At 33.2% G+C, this 21,757-nt stretch overlaps 3 protein-coding genes across 4 annotated transcripts in view; 1 reads left to right on the top strand and 2 right to left on the bottom strand.

Annotated features, from left to right (window-relative positions):
- Positions 1-1,454: 1,454 nt before the first annotated feature.
- On the bottom strand, positions 1,455-4,965 carry LOC138184102 (casein kinase I). Its single transcript, XM_069121784.1, has 6 exons — positions 4,539-4,965; positions 3,231-3,340; positions 2,851-3,073; positions 2,460-2,753; positions 2,091-2,364; positions 1,455-1,833 (listed from the first exon to the last, which is right to left on the bottom strand). The coding sequence occupies exons 1-6, from the start codon at positions 4,668-4,670 to the stop codon at positions 1,817-1,819; spliced, it is 1,050 nt and encodes a 349-aa protein (XP_068977885.1). The 5' UTR covers positions 4,671-4,965; the 3' UTR covers positions 1,455-1,816.
- A 1,036-nt stretch (positions 4,966-6,001) lies between these two features.
- MetRS-m (Methionyl-tRNA synthetase, mitochondrial) lies at positions 6,002-9,495 on the top strand. Its single transcript, XM_069121788.1, has 7 exons — positions 6,002-6,317; positions 7,421-7,576; positions 7,676-7,950; positions 8,020-8,245; positions 8,323-8,549; positions 8,618-8,852; positions 8,931-9,495. The coding sequence occupies exons 1-7, from the start codon at positions 6,065-6,067 to the stop codon at positions 9,488-9,490; spliced, it is 1,932 nt and encodes a 643-aa protein (XP_068977889.1). The 5' UTR covers positions 6,002-6,064; the 3' UTR covers positions 9,491-9,495.
- The window catches only part of Dop1 (dopamine receptor, D1), a 59,953-nt gene continuing 46,214 nt past the window's right edge, over positions 8,019-21,757 (bottom strand). Inside the window, exons 2-7 of one of the 2 annotated variants that reach the window (XM_069121778.1) lie at positions 14,590-14,659; positions 13,837-14,146; positions 13,607-13,748; positions 13,221-13,324; positions 12,544-12,826; positions 8,019-11,802 (exon numbers count right to left, since the gene is read on the bottom strand). In XM_069121778.1, the coding sequence (XP_068977879.1) occupies positions 11,518-11,802; positions 12,544-12,826; positions 13,221-13,324; positions 13,607-13,748; positions 13,837-14,146; positions 14,590-14,659 (1,194 nt within the window). In that variant the 3' untranslated portion in view covers positions 8,019-11,517. Of the gene's footprint in view, positions 11,803-12,543; positions 12,827-13,220; positions 13,325-13,606; positions 13,749-13,836; positions 14,147-14,216; positions 14,473-14,589; positions 14,660-21,757 lie in introns of those variants that run through there. The other variant, XM_069121780.1, reaches the window with a different exon arrangement.

Here is a 21,757-nt window from a genome sequence, read left to right as displayed (position 1 = left end):
ATTATTCATTAACTTACTCGTTCATTCATTCTCGCTGCATAGTAGTACACACTTTTATTCATTAATTTTGTTTTTCATAATAGCAATAATATTAAAATAATAAAAATAATAATATTAATAATAATAATAAACCATACATTCACTCAAAGATATTTAATGATTATATCTCTTTTCTTTTTATTACTGTCTAAAAACTTCATCAAACAAATTGTCCTTCCAAAATATAACGGTACACAGGATCCAGTCGTATTATCCCTTGTATCTTGGTTCGTACTAACGTTGACTGGACATTTTTTTATTATTTTTTTTTATTTTTTAAGAATATTTTTGTAGTAAGGACATGAGTTAACATTATTGATTATATATCATTTTGGAAGTAGTGCTTGGAACATAGACGTGAATATTGACGCAACTAGAATGGTTGATGTAAACAAAAATTTTCAATGACAGAAACGAATTTTTTTAAAACTTCTACTGTGTTTAACGTGACTTCGTGTACGAGATTTCATTATGCATATTAACAACCAACTGCCAGATCGGTTAAAGATCTCGTAAGTCACGCAACATAAACTTAATATCGAAGCAATAGCGCGGGAAATACTACTGCACAGTCTCTGCCATTAAAACTATATGAAGGAAGTCCTTTGGCTGGAACTGGTTACAGAGTTGCTTTCCATGCATCAAGTATTTTATGTACTATTTGTATATATTCTTTTCTTCAAATGTAAAGCAATCTGTAATCCATCTCCAATACAGAGAAGTCTGCTTAATATTCATTTTATTTATCATGATCGACTAAATATACTCACAGAAAGAAAGAGAGTAAAGAGTGAAGTTTATTAGGTCAGAGTAGCTAATAATTTGTTCGTTTCTTGATCGATACAACGTATCTAGAAATTAAATTGCTGCCTTAATAGTAATATTACTTCCAGTATTTACTTCAAAGATACTTCCACTTACTCGTACATACGCATGTATGTGTTTATGTCTACGTTGTGTGTGTATATATATACATATTTATGTATGTATACATATATACTCATATAGAAAAAAAGTGTTACCACAGTGTTAATAGTATCAAAGAAAAATCTTTGATACCATTGACATGATAATTTATGTAAGAAAAATATTAACATTTCTCTCGAAGTTGCACACGTTATATTTATATTATATTGTACTGAGAATAAAACAAAAATCAGGAAGCAACAAACTGTATTTATCTCTCAGTACACATATATTTCCTTCATACTCTCGCATAATCATTCACTCGTCCTCACGTTTGTGTTTCTATTTGTAGAATAGATATAAAATTTTATACGATGTACTCAATTAATTACCCCGAATGCTTAAGAGTAGTCAAAACCGCATCCTCTCTTTCTTTCTATGAAAATTGTTCGTCGGATTTTCGATTAAATCACACATTACACCGTTACGTGTAATCTTTTACAAAGGTCTTCGGGGCATCAAAACCTTTATTTCAATTATTATCAACGGTGAATTAAATAGGTAATAACAAAATAAGAACAAGCCACCTCTGGCTGATTTCACTTGGATTTTAAGCACAAAGAGGTGGATCAACCAAAACTCTAAGCACTGAGAATACATTGAAGTTTTCACTAATTAGCGAATTCACAAACGTGTACTCGTGGCATTGTCCTTTACTCGTGTACGATACGCTTGTAACCATAAATCTCCTCCTTAATGCAAACTTAGAGGATTGATTGATTTGACTCTTTGCATGGCATTCATACAAAGTTGAGTACCTGGTCTTGGACACTTCAATAACTGCAAATAGGATTGATGCAATGACAAGGAATTATAGTTTTATCCTTTCTGAAACAAACAGTACATTGTACGTTATATAAATGAAGAATAATATACCAAATGACGATTAATACTAGCGAAACGGAATATTAATGTCAATAATGATTTGTATATCAAATTTTGTAATAATAAGAGAGATTAAAACGAAAAAAGATAGTCAATTTTCACTGCTCTTGATTATACATTATATGTTGCTTTTTTAATGTATGTATAGAAACTAAAGATGATGTAATATGCAGTATAATTGATGATATAGCAAAAAACACCTGGTTGAGCGTTGGTCTGAGCTGGTGGCTGAGCTTGGGCTTGTCCTTGCCCCTGAGCAGTTGGTGCGGATTGACCTGGACCACCTCCAGTTGTTAAAGTAGGGAGACAATTTTTTTGTTTCAACATTGTCCAATCAAAAGTATAATCATATTGGTGATTCAATGTACGGAAAAGTATACGGAAAAGTTGGCGAAGATACATATAATCTGGACTTTCTTCGAAACGTAGACCTCGTGTATAATTTAAATACATCGCAAATTCAGCAGGAAATCCCTGATTAAAAAAAATAAATAAGTTTCTTTCTAAATAATACAACGTATTCTAGTTTTAATAGAAAATTTATAAGTTCATAAACATGTTAAACTTACCTTACATAAAACTTCCACAGGCGTGGACATTTTCTTTTCACTTATTTTCTCATATTTCTGCTTTTTGGTAGCAGCTTTAAGTCCTTGCCAAGGAAGAGATCCGCGATTGAAATACATAAGCACATAACCAAGTGATTCCATATCATCACGGCGGCTCTGTTCTATTCCAAGATGTGCATTAATCGAAGCATACCTTGCTGTGCCTGTTAAATTTTTATCTTCTCGATACATTATATGCAGTCTTGTACGACTATCTCTATATTTTTTAGCTAATCCAAAATCAATAAGAAAGAGCTAAAAGTTTAGGAACAATTATCATGATATTACAATGAAAATTATTATACAATCTACATTATAAATTGTGTTATGATTTAACATTGTTAAAATATACCTTATTACAGTGACGGCCAATACCCATTAAAAAGTTATCTGGTTTGATGTCTCTATGAATAAAATGTTTGCAATGAACATATTCAATCCTACCAATCATTTGATCTGCTAACATTAAGACTGTTTTTATTGTGAATCTTCTAGTACAAAAGGTGAAAAGGTCTTCAAGAGATGGACCAAGGAGGTCCATGACAAGTACATTATACTCTCGTTCTTGCCCATACCTACATTTAATAAGAAAACAACAGTAAAATTGTATTTTTATTCAAAAAGCAAACTTAATTGTCTATTTTATAAATTAATTACATACTAGATAACAATATCTATAACATGTTAGATATCTCTTTACAAATAAAAAAAGCTGTTAAAGGTAATAGTTACCAACGTATATGAGGTATTCCTATACCACCATGCAAAATTTTATATAGCTTTGACTCATATAAGAGTTGAGGATGTCGAGCACGTATACTTTCCAACTTAACAGCAACTTCCTAGAATAATACATAATATACCTAATACATATTGAAAGAAGTTAATATAATTTGTATATAAACTATTACAGGTTTACAATATTTTGTCTTCTATACATGTCTTTATATAAAATGTTTATTTTTTTTTTTTATAAGTCACATATTACCGATTAAATTCATACTATTTATATAATTATTGCATGGCATACATAATTATTCTCATTTAGCACTCTTTAAATAAATAAATATTTATGTTATAAGTACATATAGAAAGTTACATAATTTATTATGCTTTTATTATATTTATTATTTTAATATTGTATTAAAATTTGCACACACACATATATATATATATATATATATATATATATATATATATATATATACAACCAATCTGTATTTAATATAAAAATAATTGTTATATGTTATATATTAAATATTTAACACTTGTCGTCATATATCAATAATGAAATCACTGTTACATCTTATTAATTAATTTTGTATCATTTTTATTACCAAAAACAATTGTTTGACAAATAAAATGTAATTCGATGACACACAATATTGATAAGCAAAAAATATAATAACAAAAACTTTTATGTAAAGTACGAAATGTAATATGCTGTAGGATACAATTTATTGAAAAAAATTTTGCAGATTTTAGATGTGAACTTTATTTTCTGCAGAAAAGATTTTAACGATATAGGAGCAATTTTTAAACGCTTATTTGGTACTTTGAACTATCTAATTTATGACAAACATTACAGATATATGTATTTTAGTAACAAACATTGTCTTACGATTTACACACATAAACAATAAATATACTGTTCTTTTTTACATATAGAGGTCAATCACATTGCAAAAAGTTGGATGATCGTTTACAATTAAATAAACGCCATGAAATTTTGAAAAATTGTAATTCTATATGTCGATTAAATAGACATAACTTTACCGAAACGGAAAGTTTATAAGTTGCAAATTCTCCAAGGGAAAACAATGGGTATTTCATGTAACCAATAACAATATCATAAAAAAAAACATATTTCGTAAGAAGTTTAATAACGTTTAGTATCATAAGGAGAAATTTCTGTCACGATACGGATTTATAGTTGAATAACTTGTTACGAACGGAATGAAAAATTAAAAAAGAAAAGAAGTAAGACAAGGAGTGGAAGATGTGCTGGCAGGTCGTCTCACGTGAAACGGTACTCCTTACCTCACCATTAGAGATGTTGATACCGAGGTAAATGTCGCCAAAGGATCCCGAGCCAATCTTTCTCAACAGCCTGTATTTGCTACCCACGATAAACTCATTCTTTGCTACTGACATTGCCAACTGCATCGACATATTGCTCCTGGCTTCCCTATTTCTATCCTTCCTCCGCTAGAACCGACGGCGGACTGCTACGACTGGCTCACGTCGGACTCGAACCTGATTTAAAGTACTAAGCGTACCCGATAGGACTTATACGCCATTTACTGGCAAACTCGACGATGTTGACTATTCCCAAAGTCGTAACGATCGACGATTTTCTTCGATAAAAATCTGCTCAGGTAGCCCAAAAGTCACTCTCTAGTGGCACAACAAAACCCCACTAATACGCCGACATTTTCCCTTTCGCTAGAAGCACGAGAGCAACTGACGTTGCGGAAACGATGCGTCACGACGGGCGGCGTTCAAGTCAGAGTCCTTATCAACGAATTGCTATTAATTAACCACGCTATCTTTTCGATCAAACCATCCGGAAACTTTCTATTTTAATTACGAGAAAAATTTCGTTCGGCTCAGCTACGAGTTTACCACTGTCTCAAAATTTAATCGTGCAAAATGACTCGCTTGAATTCGCGGTACTAGATTTTCGCCAGGTCTGTATCAATCTGATTGCGATTCCTCGAATGAACACCGTCTCTTACAGTGACGTCTATATAAGTCGAAACATGTGTTATTAAAATGGAACTTTTTCTCCCGAGTCACATTTTTCTTTCTGTCACAGTTATTTAGCATTTAAAGAAAAAGATATTCATTGGCAAGATAAATGAAAACTAAGAAAGAATAAGCAAGAATATTTTATATTTTCATATTTTTTTCGATAGTTTTAAATTTTTATACCTTACATGAGAAATAATACGAGTAAAACGATTAAATTAAACGATTTAAAAAGATTTGGTTCTTTCTACTTGATATTGGCATACTCTTGTAATACTTATTTTTAAGAGTATGGAATTACACTCTTAGATAATTTCTTTGTGGAACAAGTAATATAGAAGTAAGAATTTTGAAATTTGTAAAAAATATATATAGTATTGTGAACAATATTTATAATTTTTGTTGTACACACATATAATGTACTTCAGAGCAATATAGGTCAAAAGTACCATTACTTTTTTAAGGATGTATATTCGTATATACATAGATACATTACTGATCGTACCGGAACCTTGTGCTACTTATTAGAAATTGATACGAAATGCGTTTTGCATTTCTTATTTATAGTTTGCTTTAAATTGAATGAAAATTTGATTAGAAAATGTTACAAGCACTTTTCCGTTTATGATTTTGATAGTATTCAGAGCAAAATACTCCGAATTTTGTTAAGTACTGAGCGATATCTAAGATGTATGCTATATGTGTATATATAGTAAGACGAAACGTATAACGTATAACGAAACGAGTAAACGTATAACGAAAACTTTTTTACGTTTACATTGTTGAATTATTAACTAACAAATATTGAGTGATTCATGGCAATTTCTTCACAAGCAATACGACTACCAATATTAATATCTATGAAAAACGTTTCTTTTTGTACAAACAATTGCAATAAGAGATACATTATGGCAACTTGTACAAAGCTTGAAAAAGTTTTGGGAAGACTTGAAAAAAATCCTTTTTTTGAAAAATATGCTAATAAAATAGCGAAATTTCAACAAACTAGTCCAGATGAGTTCTTACAGCGTGTCGAAAATGAAGAAAAGAAGATTCAAGGAAGGAAAGGTATAATAACCTATATAATATTTTGCAAATACTTAATATTTGTTATTATTAATGTATCAAATGAAAATCTATATACTTTTTTTATTATATATATATGTTATTCGTTTATTATTATTTAAATATAGAAAATATAAAAATATAGAAAAAATATGTGAGTGATATAACAACATATTACTTAATTGTTTTTACTTTTTAATAATTATTCATAAGTAAGTATTATATGTTGCTTTTTTTGAGATTTATATATATATATATTGTTAAATTAAAGAGAAACAGGAAGACGAGTATAAATATTATCAAAGTCAAGCAAAACCATATTTGAAACAGAACAAGCAACCTGAGCAAGCTCATTTAAATACCATAATGAAAGTTGATATGATTCAGGATAAATCAAAGGATGAGATTGTAAAAATTTGGAAAGATTATCATAAAGATAAAGATTACATATGTGGTATATTAACACCAGAGCAATTTGATAAAATGTTCGAACGTGGGAAGCATCATACGACATTTTTGTTGCCATTACCTAGGAAACAAGGATATGAGTTTATTGTTAGTCAATTCTATGGATTAGAGATCCATATGACACCACTTTTGTGGTATCAAGCGCATAAAGAGAATGCACCAGAATGTCTAACTTTGGTTCATTATACAGAATTAAGAGATGATAAAGGAATTATTCTTATGCGCGGCGAATTTGATAAAAAATGCATTAACGTGCAAGAAGCACAGTGTTTAGTGAATGAATTACAATTATATTATTGTACAGATAATACAAAGAGATTACAACTATTGGAAACTTTTACTAATAAGCCTGATGAATTTAAGTATATGGATCTTGTAGCACAGTTAGAATCAATACAATTGGAATTGCAATAATTGAATATTTGCATATAAAATTTATTGCAATTATATTGTATTTGATACTGTGGATATACAGAATTTGTATATAGTGCTCTGAAAATAAATGATGAAGTAAAATATTTATATTGAGTTATTTATCAATTACAATTACTACACTTGATTTTCAGATGTTTTATTTCTTATGCATTTGCATTGTATTGAATAGTTATAATATACATTAATTTTAATTTTAATTACAGTCAATCTGTCAAGATCTTGTCATACTCAGTCTTCATGGATGTTTCCATTCGTAATGACAAGAACACAACCATGTAATTATGTTGAAAAAAGGAATTTTAGTGATCATGCAATGAAAAATATATATATTACTACACCTATATTTTATGTTAATGCTGGTATGTTATTATAAACATAGAAGAATTTGTTTTATAAATGCATAGAAATATACATTATGACAGTCAATATTAAAACATTGATTTGTTACTTTTCCTTAGGACCACATATAGGACATCTTTATACAGCAGTTTTGGCAGATGCCATAGCTAGATTCAATGCTATGCTAGGACATGCTGTGTTTTTAAGTACAGGTACAGATGAACATGGCATGAAAGTTCAGAAAGCTGCAAGTAATGTGACTTTACCTATTCCTGAATATTGTACTCGGGTTTCACGTGAATTTCAAGAAATGTGTGATGTGTTTGATGTTGAATATTCAAAGTTTATTAGAACAACTGAAGAACGACATCAAGAAGCAGTTCTTGACTTTTGGGTAGTTAAACTTATAGAGTGTTAATCAATAAGATTGGATAGAGAAATACATGAAGTTAAAATTTTGCAGAATCGTTTAGAAAAAAATGGATATATTTATCGAGGAAAATATTCTGGTTGGTATAATGTATCAGAAGAAACATTTGTCCCAGATAAAGATGTAGTAAAACAGAATTCTGCAAATATTAATGAAGCATATACAGAATCAGGGGATGTGTTAGAATGGATGGAGGAAGATTGTTATAAATTTCGATTGTCTTCTTTTAAAAATGAATTAAAATATTGGTTGGAAAATGGTATATATACAATTCGATTTAACAAATTTGGTTTAATTAAAAGAAATTGCAGTTTTAATGGTTGAAATTATATTTAGCAAATGTAATAGAACCGGAAATATATCAGACGAGCTTGATTCCGTGGTTAAACAATTTACAAGACTTAAGTATTTCTAGACCTATCAAGAGAGTGTCGTGGGCAATTCCTACTCCTTCTGATGAATCTCATACAGTATATGTATGGCTGGATGCATTAGTCAATTATTTAACTTCAGTGGGATATCCAGATGATTCATTTAGAAAATTTTGGCCACCAACTGCACAAGTGAATATCTTTACTTTGTTCTAATTTGAGAATGTCACTATACAAATCTAAGAATATTTCTAAATTAGGTTATAGGAAAGGATATATTGAAATTTCATGGTATATATTGGCCAGCATTTTTAATGGCTGCTGGTCTTGAATTACCAAAAAAACTTATATGTCATGGACATTGGACTGTTAAAGATAAAAAGATGTCAAAATCCAAAGAAAATGTAATATCACCTTTTGAAGCAATGCATAATTTTACACAAGATGGTCTAAGATATTTTCTCTTACGACATGCAGTGCTGCACACAGATGCAAGTAAGACAAAAAATGTGTGGTATGTGTTTCAAATATTGCCCTTTCTTTATTTTCTAATATCTTATTTCTTCCTTGTAGATTATAACAATTTAAAAATTCAGCATATACTAAATTCTGAGCTAGCTGATACACTAGGTAATTTAGTTAATCGTTGTTTTGGTAAAGGTATTAATCCAGACGGAATAATATATAACTCTGCCGAATATACAAACATTTTAAAATCCGAGATAGCTCGTAAAAATGTAGTAGCTTTGGAAGAATTAAGTGAAAAAGCTAAGGAATATTATGAGAAATATAATTTGCTTTGCACAGTGGATATTGTGATGAATATGTTGCGCATTGCTAATCAAATGTTTGAACATCATCGGCCATGGGAATTAAGCAAAGCCAAAGATCCCAATTCTGTAAAGCAACTTGAAGCTGTGATCTCTTTAGCTTTGGAAAATTTACGAGTAGCTGCTTTAGTATTGTATCCCATTATACCAAAGTCAGCTTCTAATCTTCTTGATGTTCTCCAAGTTTCAAAAAGCAATCGTACTTGGGAAGATACAAAACCGATTCACTTAACAAATGCTTCGAATGAAACAAGACACGTTTTGACGCAGAATATATTATTTTTTAAAAGAATGAAAAATTGAGAAAACATTGTATATTTGAGTTATTAATGAACAGATAGGATGATAAGGATGTAATAAAATGTTGCAAATTTAATATTCGCGTGGAAGTCTTACGTTAATATATTTACAGAGAACGATCATTCAGATATATCATTAGTATACATCGACTTCGTGCACGTATCATTCCGACAGAAAAAACGTAAGATTTTTGTATTTTTTTTATCTTATTACGATACCCTAACTGTAGTCTCTCTCTTGTCGGAATGCAGTACACATTGCAAATCGCTGATATAGATGATGGAAGAGACTCAATGAGCGTCGGTTGCATATTGCAAGGATTTTTTTCGTTTAGATAAGTGACGCAGATTTGAGATTCGACGGGTTGCGCAACAGTTTTGCCACACGTTAGCACCTAAACGAAATATCGCTTACAATGCAAAAATACGTGGATCGCGTGTTGGTGTCCCGTCAAATAGAAAAATAAATAAATGACTATTTACAAGATGGAAAGTGAATCTGTGCGGATTCCACCGCGATCCTAATACTAATATGTATAAGCTACGATTCGATAGACGTTACTATTAGTACTTCAATGTAACATCCAGCTTCACATCGTAGATGCGCTATTAACATGATTTTATAATTACAATTGCTTTATGAGAATGTTACCTAAATTCTAGTTTCGAATTTCTCTACCCACGAATTTTAATTCTTATTTTTTTTGTTCTTTTTTTTTACTTTTAAATTGATATCCTCCTGTTCGATTTTTTTTTTTTTTTTTTGATAATTCGTGTTTATTCCTTTTAGTGTAAGAGCAGATTATGTCTCACGGATATGTTTTGAACTACCTTTTGGTGATTGTCTTTAAGTAAATATTTTTTCTTAACCGTCCATTTATATCGATAAATTCTCTTCCCCTTTCACCATGGATGAAAGAAAAATATTTAGTAAAAAAAATCCACATGTAACCTTTTTCTGTTTGGGGTGAAAGGGGAAAGGAAAAGAAAGAGAACGTACTGTTACTTGGTGACTGTTGCTCATGGCGATAAAATCTATATTATTTCGAGATATTTTATGCGTAAAGTACGTGGTTTAAATCTGGTTGTTGCAGATGATACAAGAAATACGTGGAATATCTGTCGAGGAAAACTCGATAAGTCAACGAATTGGATATCTCGAAAAGCATTTGTAGATTTTGTAATACATTTTCTGTATAATGAAACAGTAAAGTTGAAGTTGACAACGACGGTTACGATTACTGTTCTAGATGGTTGTAAATTTTATTCCACCCGTTACCATTATGGGAACTTGAAAAATTACAGTGGCTATAAAAAGTATTTGTACACCATTGTATCTATTATAGCATTTACATACTAATTAATTAGGTTTAGGTATATTAAATTTTGTGTCATTTAATAGTACTTTCATATGGCTACAAAAAAAAAAAAAAAGAAAAAAAATGATATTGTGAAAATGAAAATGAAAAATAAAGGTATGTATAAATACTTTTTTTAACTACTATATATGGATATGTTCATGTAACGCTCTTCGATTCGATCGAAAAATTCGTACCAAGAACGTAGAGTGCCACGCGCAAGACTGACGACAGGAGGGATGTAATATTTCCGACATGGTTTTATTAACATGTTGATTGCCACGATGGTTATCGATGACACATGTTACCAAATTTTTTCGAATGATTTAAATAAGATAAATTTTATAAAACTAACAAATTTTCAACAACATGAATAATTTAGATGACACTGTTAGATATAAAATGCACAAATACAATATTTTATAAAAATTAAGTATATAGTATATTTAAGGAGCAAAATATATAAAATTCGCGTGGCAGTCAACGTGTTAACGTGTTACGTGTTATTAATAAAATCACTTACATAGGATTAATGACCGCGATGGAAAATCTTTTAACTGTATTTAAATTCGCGAAATGCGCAGGAAGGCGAAATGCGCGCTTTTATGCGCTGAAGCGCAATATTCGTTCGATAGGAAGATCGATAAATCTGAAGGGAGAAATTCGAGTCTGATTATATCGCACTGACGATAGTATCGCGATGTCTTTGCGCCATCATTCCGACTTGACAACTGTCCGCGCTTGATCTTGGACTAATATTACATTCGATCATAGACCCGTTTCGTTTTTGCACAACCACGGATCGAAATTCTCCGCATTCGCTAGTCGACGGTTGGTTTCCTCGGGCTCGCGCACCCTTTGTAAGAATTCTTTTGAACGCTTCTCGAAATTCTGTGTTAAAGATGCTGTAGATGATCGGATTGAAGGCCGAGTTGCTGTAGCCGAGCCAAGTGAGTACCTGTTACATATCAAACTTTGTTTCGTGTTTTCTTTTTTACATCTTTTTTACGATCATAATACAGTCGAACTTCGATCGAGTCTCTATAATTCGAAAACCTTTATGAGATTTTAATTCTTTAATTCTTCGCTTGAGATACGAGTTACTGAAGTTCGATTGTATTAGGTTAAGAGTCGTTTAAAAATGCTTTAATTAGTATAATTTTTTTTTTTTGAAAAATATTTTTATGATGGCGTGGTTTAATCCAATAAGGACCATGTAGCGAAATAATTAAGACATTATTACAAAACATAAATAAAATGAGTTATTCTTTTAAGTTATAAAAATGTATTAGAGTAGTAGGTATATTACAGAAGTCCATACACAAATCGAAACTGAACGAAAATAGTTTACCATAGTGATATAAAATACTTGAATTTCTTTAAATTTCATAAAATTGTGGGATCTAAATGGAAGAAGAAATTAGTAACGGTAACGATATTGAGCAAATGCTTGAAATTTCTTTTCATAATTGCGATATGGACTATAAGTAGATTCAATAATTCAAAATGACTAAAAAGATATTACGTATGTTACCTTAATGCATTTTTGGTCCTTAGTGAGTTAATGAGAAATAGCAGAAAAAGCAGATATTCATTTTTTTAAAATAATGATTAAAAAATCCATTCGATTACGGTTCTGTGCATATGTGTTTTCTTTCGAAACGATATCTTGTGAGAAAAGAAAGAGACATATTCATACTTGGAATGCTCGGACTGATATGCAGGTCTTGCAATATGAAGCGACGATATTTACGCAGAAAAAGGGTACCCAGCATATTAAGAAAACACCCATAATTACACCCACTGTTATAGCGGCTTTATGATCAGATACATGATAAGGACTTGTCGGCTTCGTTTTTGTTTGCGGCTTTGGTGGTTTGTTGCGAGTACTTTTCGCACGAAAACTCTTGGCCATTGAGGTATCCGGCAGTTTCGTTACTGCACGGATGCTTTTTACGTGTTTCTGTGCGTAGCAATAGAGCCTGGAAATACCAAATCATACCATAAGAGAGAACATCTTTGAATGATATATCTTGATAATTTATAATTAACGGGTTTCAAGTTTTGTTTTTAATTATTTTGTATGGGGAAAAAATTGTTACGTCTTAGGAAGTTCGTGATATTAGTTTATTATATTTGTAGGGGAGGCGCGCTATAAATTTCTTATTTCTTCCAAGGAAGCTATTTTGAAATTCAATACATACCCAATCAATCTTATGTTACTGAAATTGTCTTTTTATTGTATTTTGGAGCCAAACATTTTTTTTCATATTTCAATATTTATTTTTAAAACTCGGAAGATATTACGTCTTTTCCCTCTGATCATCATTTGTCTAATTGTACAAGTAAATTTTCTCAAAATTATTTCGAGCTTACCTGCAATAAATCCCCAGCATTACGATGCAGGGCACGTAAAAAGATATAGAAGAGGAAACTATCGCGTAGGTGAGTGTAAGGTCTAAGGCGCACGTAGGATGTTCCTGAAAGATAAAACGATCGAAGAGTAGGCGCGCAGTTATTTAAACAAAGGATCATCCTTTTTTATACATCATACCAGATATATAGATTTTTAACGGGCAAAAAATAAATTACTAAACTGTCTTGCTTCTCAATAATTGTAAAAAGTAGGAAATTTCTATCTCACTATCTCAATCGATTTACTATACATAGCACTGTTACTTATTTGTAACATTAATGGCTTACTGATACGAATCAAGAAGCAGACAGAATTCATGCGATAACCTAATATTTATCGTACGTACCTCTTTACCATCGTCATACATTACGGGCTCATCTGCTCGGTGAAGGCCTAGGCTGATTGGCACGAAGGATATGAGTCCTGCGAGCAACCATACGATAGCGATTCCAGCAACCGCGACTCTTCTTGTCACCCAACGACCGTATCTGACCGCGAAACGGTAAGTGTACGTTATTTAAATTATCAAGGAGAGATACAATATTTAAACGGTTAAACATAACAAAGAATATTTACCTAAGCGGATCCTTTATGTGTATGTAACGATCGAGAGAGATTGCGCAAAGATTCAGAATAGAGGCAGTGCTGCACATAACGTCAAAAGCGATCCAGGTGTCGCAGAATCGCGGTCCAAATACCCAATAGCCGAGAAGATCATTCACCCCGGCAAATGTCATAACCAGACAACCGACAAACAGGTCGGCGATGGCGAGGGAGGCCAGGAATAAATTTCCTATTCTCCGTAAACCGCGGTCCGTGTAAATTGCCACGCAGACTAAAATGTTGCCCGCCACGGATAAGAATATCAAGACCAGAAAGAGAAATCCTGAAAGAATGGGTCGAAGAAACTGGACTAGCGGAGAATCGATGGTGTTTGCTCGAACAGTATCACTCACCCCTCGAAGAGCTGAGTCGAGGTGCATCGAATGTATGATGGTATCGGACGCTTTTTTTTTACCATACAAAAGCAACGAAAGGGAGATTCATAAATGCTTGATATAGAAACGATCCGATGATATTTCATTTTTGCGAAAAGTAAGCGAGAAAGATAAAAAATAAACAAATTGTAATTGACGCGGGAGAAAATACGAAAGGCGTGAAGAAACAACGGAACAGAAGACAGTAAGAGATGGAACAGAGGATGAAACAGGAAAGGGAACAGAGGGATACATCTAGCGAGCTTAGATCAAAGTTTTCGAGCGAAGGGCCTCCCAGAGGGTTGTCTTCGAGGGGCGAGTCGCGATCGATCAAATGGGAAGTTTAGCGAACCAACTAGAAGCACCGACAACAGCGAGAAACTGTCTTCAGGCAGATCTTCTTCCCCGTCTGTCAGGTTGTTCTGTAAACAGGCAAACACATTTTCCATGTACATTAAATCTTGCAGTGCGTTATAATTTGTAAATTATAACGATGTACAAAATTATTCTTTTCAATTTTAATGTATATGCAGACAGTTTCACGACCTAACAGCCAAACTTTGTCCTTTAACGATCGCTAAACTTCTTCCAGTTCTTAAGAATAGTAACTATCTTAAGATTATTCAGCAGATGAGTACACACATAGAATATAGATACTGATGAGGTTTGGTTAAATTCTGCGGTTGAATTACACCATGTATAATGTTAATAGGTAAAAAATATTTCCTTGGAGAATTATATGGAAGGCGTAAAAGCAGTTCTTCCCTATTTTCTTACTACTTCTTACCCTCACATCTTTTTCTTCATATACGCTGGGATAGAAAGTCTCTTGCCCGTCTAAAAATGTAGCACGGGTTTCTGACTGAAAATGGCATACTGTGGCGCGCACGTACACGCCGCGCCGCTACTTCTATTTTCTCTTTATATTTTCCCGATATTTCACGCCAAAGCTGTAGATACACCGGGAATACTTTCGAGATTCGTATTCACGGAAAATCGATACTACAGATGGATCAAGATGACGTTGGGTTTACAGGCTCTTTACTTCTGCTTGAACGCGTTGTCTGTCAAGCCGTCCTATCCCATCTCGAAGACACATAAAAATATCGTGAGATGAAGGGTGTCAGGGTAAAGCCTCTACTACGTAGGTATATGTCTCTATGAATAGTCTGTCGGTAACATTTCTAGAAGTTCACTTTCTTCTTATTAACATACGTTAATGAGCTACACTCCGATCATTCCTCTCATTTTCTACCACGTAAATATTTTGATCGCGTGTTTGTTTAGGCGAAATTCGACATTTGAATTCGACTTTCTCCATCTTCAGGTTTTACGTTTCTTTTCTATTCGAACTTTCATACCGGTTTTTGTAATTCTTTTCTCAAATAAAGTCATCGTCAATCGTCAATTAGTATTCATAAGGTGTATTTAATATCAAATAGGATCAATCAATGGATTAGATCTCTAACATTATGATGTACGATATTACGGTAGTTTCTTCGATATTACGATATGTAATATTACAACAGCATCATATTTAATGTTTGAGGCTAATATTTAATACTCTTTACGGATAAAACCGGCGTTCTATTTCATATTGATGATCACGGGGAAAAGATACGATAAGTTACATTTTTCACGCGAGAACATTTTTAAATCCATCACCTTGTCAAACCAATGATATATTACCGAAACTGTTTATTAAATTTCGTTATGCGGGTATTTTGAAAAATATTTACATGAAAAATATCGTTTGTTACATTTTAAATATTAGGAACGCTGTTAGTTTCTTCGCGAAACTTCATGAATTTGTCATCTGTTGCTGGAAGGTTCATATTTTTGGATCGAATAGCTTTTTTTTAATCGCGTTATATTAAAGTACGCTCTTATAACCACCAAACAACATCAGACAACAACAAAGTCGGAAAATCAACGAAATTGTATTAGTTACATGTACCGTTCCCCTGTAATTTCGATACAGCAATGATTCTTAACGCTAACGCCACTCGATTTTTCCTGTTCTTTGATGTCGACCGAGCGGTATTTAACCGCTATACTAGAAATTCCCGTGGTCCGCCCTCGCTTTTAAGGCGCTCGTATTTTTTCTCCACTGTCCTGTTGGAAAAAACCTCCGCACCGCTTGTATGCAGGTGCATTGATTTTCTGGACGTAGTGTAACGCATGCATATGCAAAGGGAAACATTTCATTGCGGTGATAGACTGCTCTCGCCCTTTTTTAGGCTTATTACTTAATTAAAAAGGTAGACGCCATCAACAAAGCAAATTGTTACTCACGTTTACTTTATACGTGAAACAAAATTGCCTTCGCGACACTCGAGATCGTATTCAGATACTTTTAACGTAACGCAGCAGAGCTTGCACTTAAACCGACTTTTATTTATATTAATTACGTTATATCTGTCGTGGAGATAATTAGAGAGGCTCTTGTCGGAATTACGTCTTTATCTGCTTGTTAGCTTTTTCACATTTTCTACTTCGTTTGCGTTCCCATCGAACGTGTACGTAACGACTATTACACTTTACACTTTATTTGATTAACCTGTTAACCGGGTCGTTTCTTGTTTGGAAATTTCTCTAATCTCGAAATTAATAGCTAATAAAGTCGGAACAACTTTAGTTGAGTCGGCTTTAGGTCTTATATACGATATGATCTTTAAAAACTAGCTTCTTCTGGCAAAACTCAGCTGTTTCACTTCCGACGAAGTAGATCTTTATGTTTTAATTCGTGGAACATTTTTCATCCATATCGAATCGTTGAAAAAATAGACCAAGGTATCTATTTCCTTAAAATCTTTGCTATAATATTCAGTTGGAAATTAAATTAAGCGTATAGATATGTTGTAAAGTTGTTTGAAACATCATACATAGAAATAATTTATAAATGAAAGTACCTGTTGCGAATAACTTAAAGCTCGGTTCATTGGTCTCTTTGATCTCAAACCAACAAAATACAACGTATTTATGGATTTTATATTTTTTATACAACGATTATGCGGTTTGAGCGTTAAAGAATTAACAGAAGCGAAACGACGCACGACAAGTGAAAAACATCCGAGCAAAGATATTATTATGCCCAAGAGATTATCAATTCGTGTGACGAGGTGACTGATCTTTCTTGCTTAACACGTTAAAATTCTGTTAAACCTCGTTAAACCTCTCCTCTTTTTTTGTTTGGCTGCCAAAGAAAGGTGTTTACTCTTGCAGAAAGAGAAAAACCTGTCTCATAAATATCAATTTTTTTGATAAGCTGTCGGAGTCCTCCATTTTTTCGTTTTATGCGAACTTTGCCTCGTTTATTTCAGCGACGTAGGGAATTTACGTGGCCGTAGCGAAATAAAAGAACGATTCATTTTCGTACGTAACGTACGTAACGCTCACGTTGCAAAAAAAGAGGCGAAAGGAACGAATATTAAGAACTTACGTGTCAAAGAAGATATGTGAGATTCAACTGACGACGAGAGAAATATTTGAAAGAATGGAGAAATTGCAGGTTTTCGAGGTTTACGATTCCTTGTTCTTCCATCGCCGAGGATTAATTGCTCACCCCATTGAATTTCCGACATCCAGCCTGACCTTGCGCAGTTACGAATCGTGTTCCTCAAATAATCTCAAAGAGAAATCTCGGCGAATTGGATCGTTCCGCTGTTCTTCGAGAGTGAAAGAGAAGGAGAAAAAGTTTGACAAAACACGGTGACGTTTCACCAGGATTTCAACGTTTCGCAACGAAAGTTATTCGAGTTTACGTAGCCAGCGAGCAATTTTTGATATATACGCAACCATATGGAAGTATATTAGTCGATTAATTGATTTGTATTAAAAATATTTGAATCTGACCAAAAGTATACAATTATTAATTAAATGCAGCATTTATTACCTCTTTATGGAAACAGCAGACTATTTTAAATTAGCTATTAATAAACATTGTAACAGTATCTTCCACTATATGTGTATGTACATTTAAAGACTACGGGGAAAGAAACGATTCGGCGATATCTCGTTAAATCGAGCCAATTGCACGGATTGAACGGTTGGATCAATTTGTCTTAAATCGAAAACGAAATGAAACATATTATTCAGATTTTCTCGATGAATAATTCGTTCAAACTTTATCGACTTCATAGTTTTCATTTAACCACTTTTCAAATTGCTCCAATATAATCGAGTTAGTCATAAAAGCAGATCAAATATTTGCTCCATTTTCCGGAATATTCTTTAAATTGTTACAGCTCAATTAGAAAGACTATGCTTCAGTAACGAGAAAACTAGAAAATTTATAATTTGAACGGGATTTAGTTGACGATTACGACCTTAACACTTTGACTGCCGCGCCGAAGTCACATGTTTCGCTCAGGACGCCACGGGAGTATTTTTATTATTCAAAGCATATAATGGCAAAATAATAATAAATTGACGATGTGTAGTATCGTGAACGAGAGGCCTAAGAGATATCGGGCTAACTGTAAACAAAGTCGCGAGAAAGCCGAAGTGCCGACAGGCCCAACAATGTATCGTCGGTCCTTCGATTGAATAGTTAGGCGGAAAAGGCCTGCGTGACCTTGGCCACGAACGGTTGCGGAACACGTGCGTGGTGGGGCTAAGACAAAAGACCAAGGGATGCTAAGGGAGAAAGACGAATTAACAGTCAGTGTTAGTTGAGAAGTCAGGGAGTGTTAATCGAGACGTTAGGAAGTGCGAATTGCGTTGTCGAGAGAGTGTGGTCCGCGTGAGAGAGAGCGTTGAAACCGTGGTGACGAGAGTTGCAAATTAACTATTTAGTTGTCTTAATTATAGTGCGTTATTGTATTTAGTTCACGTTAAACAACCATCGTTTCCTGTTTAATCAACACCTGTTTAATCCATTTTAAATAAATTAATTGTAGTAAGATCCTATAGATGTAAGACGACATTCTTCCCTAATGGACCGTTTATCTTATTGATGGTCACGGGTGACCACCGTGGCGCCTTGGTAACAGTTGATAGCAACATATTATAACGAGGCTTCGTTTATTTCAACAAACCATTCGCATTCGTTGTTTCGTCGTAAGCAAAACGTGCAGAATATATTGTTGAAGCGTGTAGAAGATATTAGTAAATGGTATTTGCTCATTCTATATATAATAGTAAGATATGTTCACACTTCTAACTTCAATTATATGATTATAAAGCAGCATTTACGATTATTTGCTAAGGTGTGTTTATAATAATATTCGTAGATTATCCCTCAAAGATATGTATACAAATACAGTGCATCGTTAGGTGCAAGATTTGTTCGCATTTTTTTTTATCGATGTTCTAATAAAAACGTTTAATCGTTCAATGGGGCACTTTTTATTTCAAAGTATCTTCTATTTATCGGTTATGTTCAAAATGCCCAAACTGTCAATTTTCATTCAATTTTTACAATTGTAAGAAGTTGAAGCGCTCCGGTCACCAATGACCACCGTGATGTCATAGGAGAAACCGTGGCTGGTCATATAATACCGGTCAACGTGGCAGTCAAAGTGTTAACTAGCAATACGTGTTTTACAATCGAATATGATATACCTATGCCATTTCAGTAATTGTGTGTCAGAGGCTTACCGTGTAATACATAAATTCGCAATGTTGAATATGAAATTGAAATTTCTACTATTCGATGCACGAATACGAGAATTATGGCAAAATTGGTCAGAAAGCGTGTCGATAAGTGAGCGTATAATTCACCAAGGCTATTACGTTCTCAGTTTCATACTATTTCCTAGGATTTATTTTCACATAACTTTAGTTTAGATATTTCCTTATAATATGTTCTATTTCACGAACTTGCACAAATAATAATAGATTTAAAAATATCAATAAATACAAAACATGCAAAGCAGTAATATTTGAAACGACGACAATAGTAAAAAACAAAAACACTACAGCACTAACAGAAGTATTTATATACCTGTTATGCAAAAATTGCTATTTTTTAGATTGACGTCGCGTAAATTTACTTGTATTATTTCCTTATTTATATTTTGTTTAATGATTATATATTTTGATCGATGCAAAAGTTTTGGTATTTTTTATATTAAAATCAACGCGGTCTCTATATCGGGATTTTTAACATCGCAATTCTTATGGCGTTAACACAAAGAGGAATATATTTTGGTTGATAAATCGGTCGCGAATCGCGGTGTCTTCAAAATTCAACATTCGAAATTCAACCAGTAGATAGTGAATGCCACTGACAGGCGGTATTGTGCTTTTTTTCCAAAAGTGAACGTGCAGAAATGACGTAGCGGAAAGCGGTAGTCAATGGAGCGGATGAATGTGCTGCGATACGGGTGTAGAATCGGGGACCGTGTACGCGTAGGTTTATCCGTAGAAAATTCGAAAATCCACGACACACCGGTTCTCTTGTCACGATACTGATGAATTTTTGGATAATACTTGGCATGCTACCACGTGAGACGATAGGAGGCCATCGAATACATGACGGAAAATATAATTTAGCAAGATTTTGTATCGTTTTTCGAAAGGTTGATCGATTTATACTCGATTTGTTTCGCCTTTTGGATAATTTGATACTATACATGACGTTTCGCTAGTCATAATATTGGCAGGATGGCAATTCTGTACGAAAAGATACGTCGAAAATATGGAATAAGAGGCTTATACGATTTCGAAAATAATTTAAAATCAAGCAACTGTTTTTTTCCACTTGAAAAATTGTATTTTTGGTGCTTACTGTGTTCTTTTACAAGGACGCTTGAATTAGGATGCTTCGATTATTACTCGTATATTATTTGACAAATTATCAAACTTATTTTCCTCGAAAACGAAACTAGTGGTACGAGTAAAAGTTATATTCTATGTCTTTTATTTCTTTTTTCACGTAGTTTGTGGAATTCCATGCGCCGTGGTTGCTGGCACGCTTTATATAGCAGCAAACGTGGGTAGATTCTAATTCCGGAAGACGAAATATCGTATGTACGTATATGTATACAATAATGTCGCTTCCAATTAAGTTTCCCCCTTTTAATTAAACGCATTTTCGGTTTCTGTAACGTTCTGCATTCATTTTCTCTGCGTTATTTACGCATAAACCATGCTCGATGAAAGACTAGGATGCATTAGTACGATTAATTGTTCCACGTAATTGAATTTTCGAATCCACGGCTTAAACTGGTGACACATAATTTATTTGGAAATCTCGCCGGTTATGATCGAATTAACCTCGTCAACAAGCGTAGGGGTTGCTTGTTAACAACCGTGTAACACTTTTCATCCTCCTTGTGACGAAACTAATTCGACAAAATTAATTTAACGAAAGTCTCAAATGCTGGCACACCTTGCTAACAGCTCTCGACTAAATCCCGAGATAGTTCGATATACTACCACGTCCAAATGTGTTAGAAGATCTGTTGGCTTGTATAGAACGCGATAATTAGTCCAGTTAATGCGGTTAATCAAACAGAAGGTTGTGTTCATATGATGTAACGGTGTTTAAAGTACGTGGGGAAAAGTGTATGTAC

The sequence above is a fragment of the Bombus flavifrons genome, chromosome 10, assembly GCF_040668555.2.
Source record: "Bombus flavifrons isolate JBK064 chromosome 10, iyBomFlav1_principal, whole genome shotgun sequence".
Lineage (NCBI taxonomy): Eukaryota > Metazoa > Arthropoda > Insecta > Hymenoptera > Apidae > Bombus > Bombus flavifrons.
The sequence above is the reverse complement of the archived record's forward strand: the minus strand, read 5'-3'. Positions and strand labels throughout refer to the sequence as shown.

What these genes read in the sequence shown, in the direction of transcription:
- LOC138184102 (XM_069121784.1), bottom strand. Translation starts at nt 4,670, where the DNA reads ATGTCGATGCAGTTGGCAATGTCAGTAGCAAAGAATGAGTTTATCGTG. An exon ending in GGAATACCTCATATACGTTG is followed by an intron (nt 3,074 to 3,230) that starts GTAACTATTACC and finishes TATTAAATGTAG; the next exon opens with GTATGGGCAAGAACGAGAGT. An exon ending in CTGTGGAAGTTTTATGTAAG is followed by an intron (nt 2,365 to 2,459) that starts GTAAGTTTAACA and finishes TTTTTTAATCAG; the next exon opens with GGATTTCCTGCTGAATTTGC.
- MetRS-m (XM_069121788.1), top strand. Translation starts at nt 6,065, where the DNA reads ATGGCAATTTCTTCACAAGCAATACGACTACCAATATTAATATCTATG. An exon ending in GAAGATTCAAGGAAGGAAAG is followed by an intron (nt 6,318 to 7,420) that starts GTATAATAACCT and finishes TTTTAATTACAG; the next exon opens with TCAATCTGTCAAGATCTTGT. An exon ending in AGTGCTGCACACAGATGCAA is followed by an intron (nt 8,853 to 8,930) that starts GTAAGACAAAAA and finishes TCTTCCTTGTAG; the next exon opens with ATTATAACAATTTAAAAATT.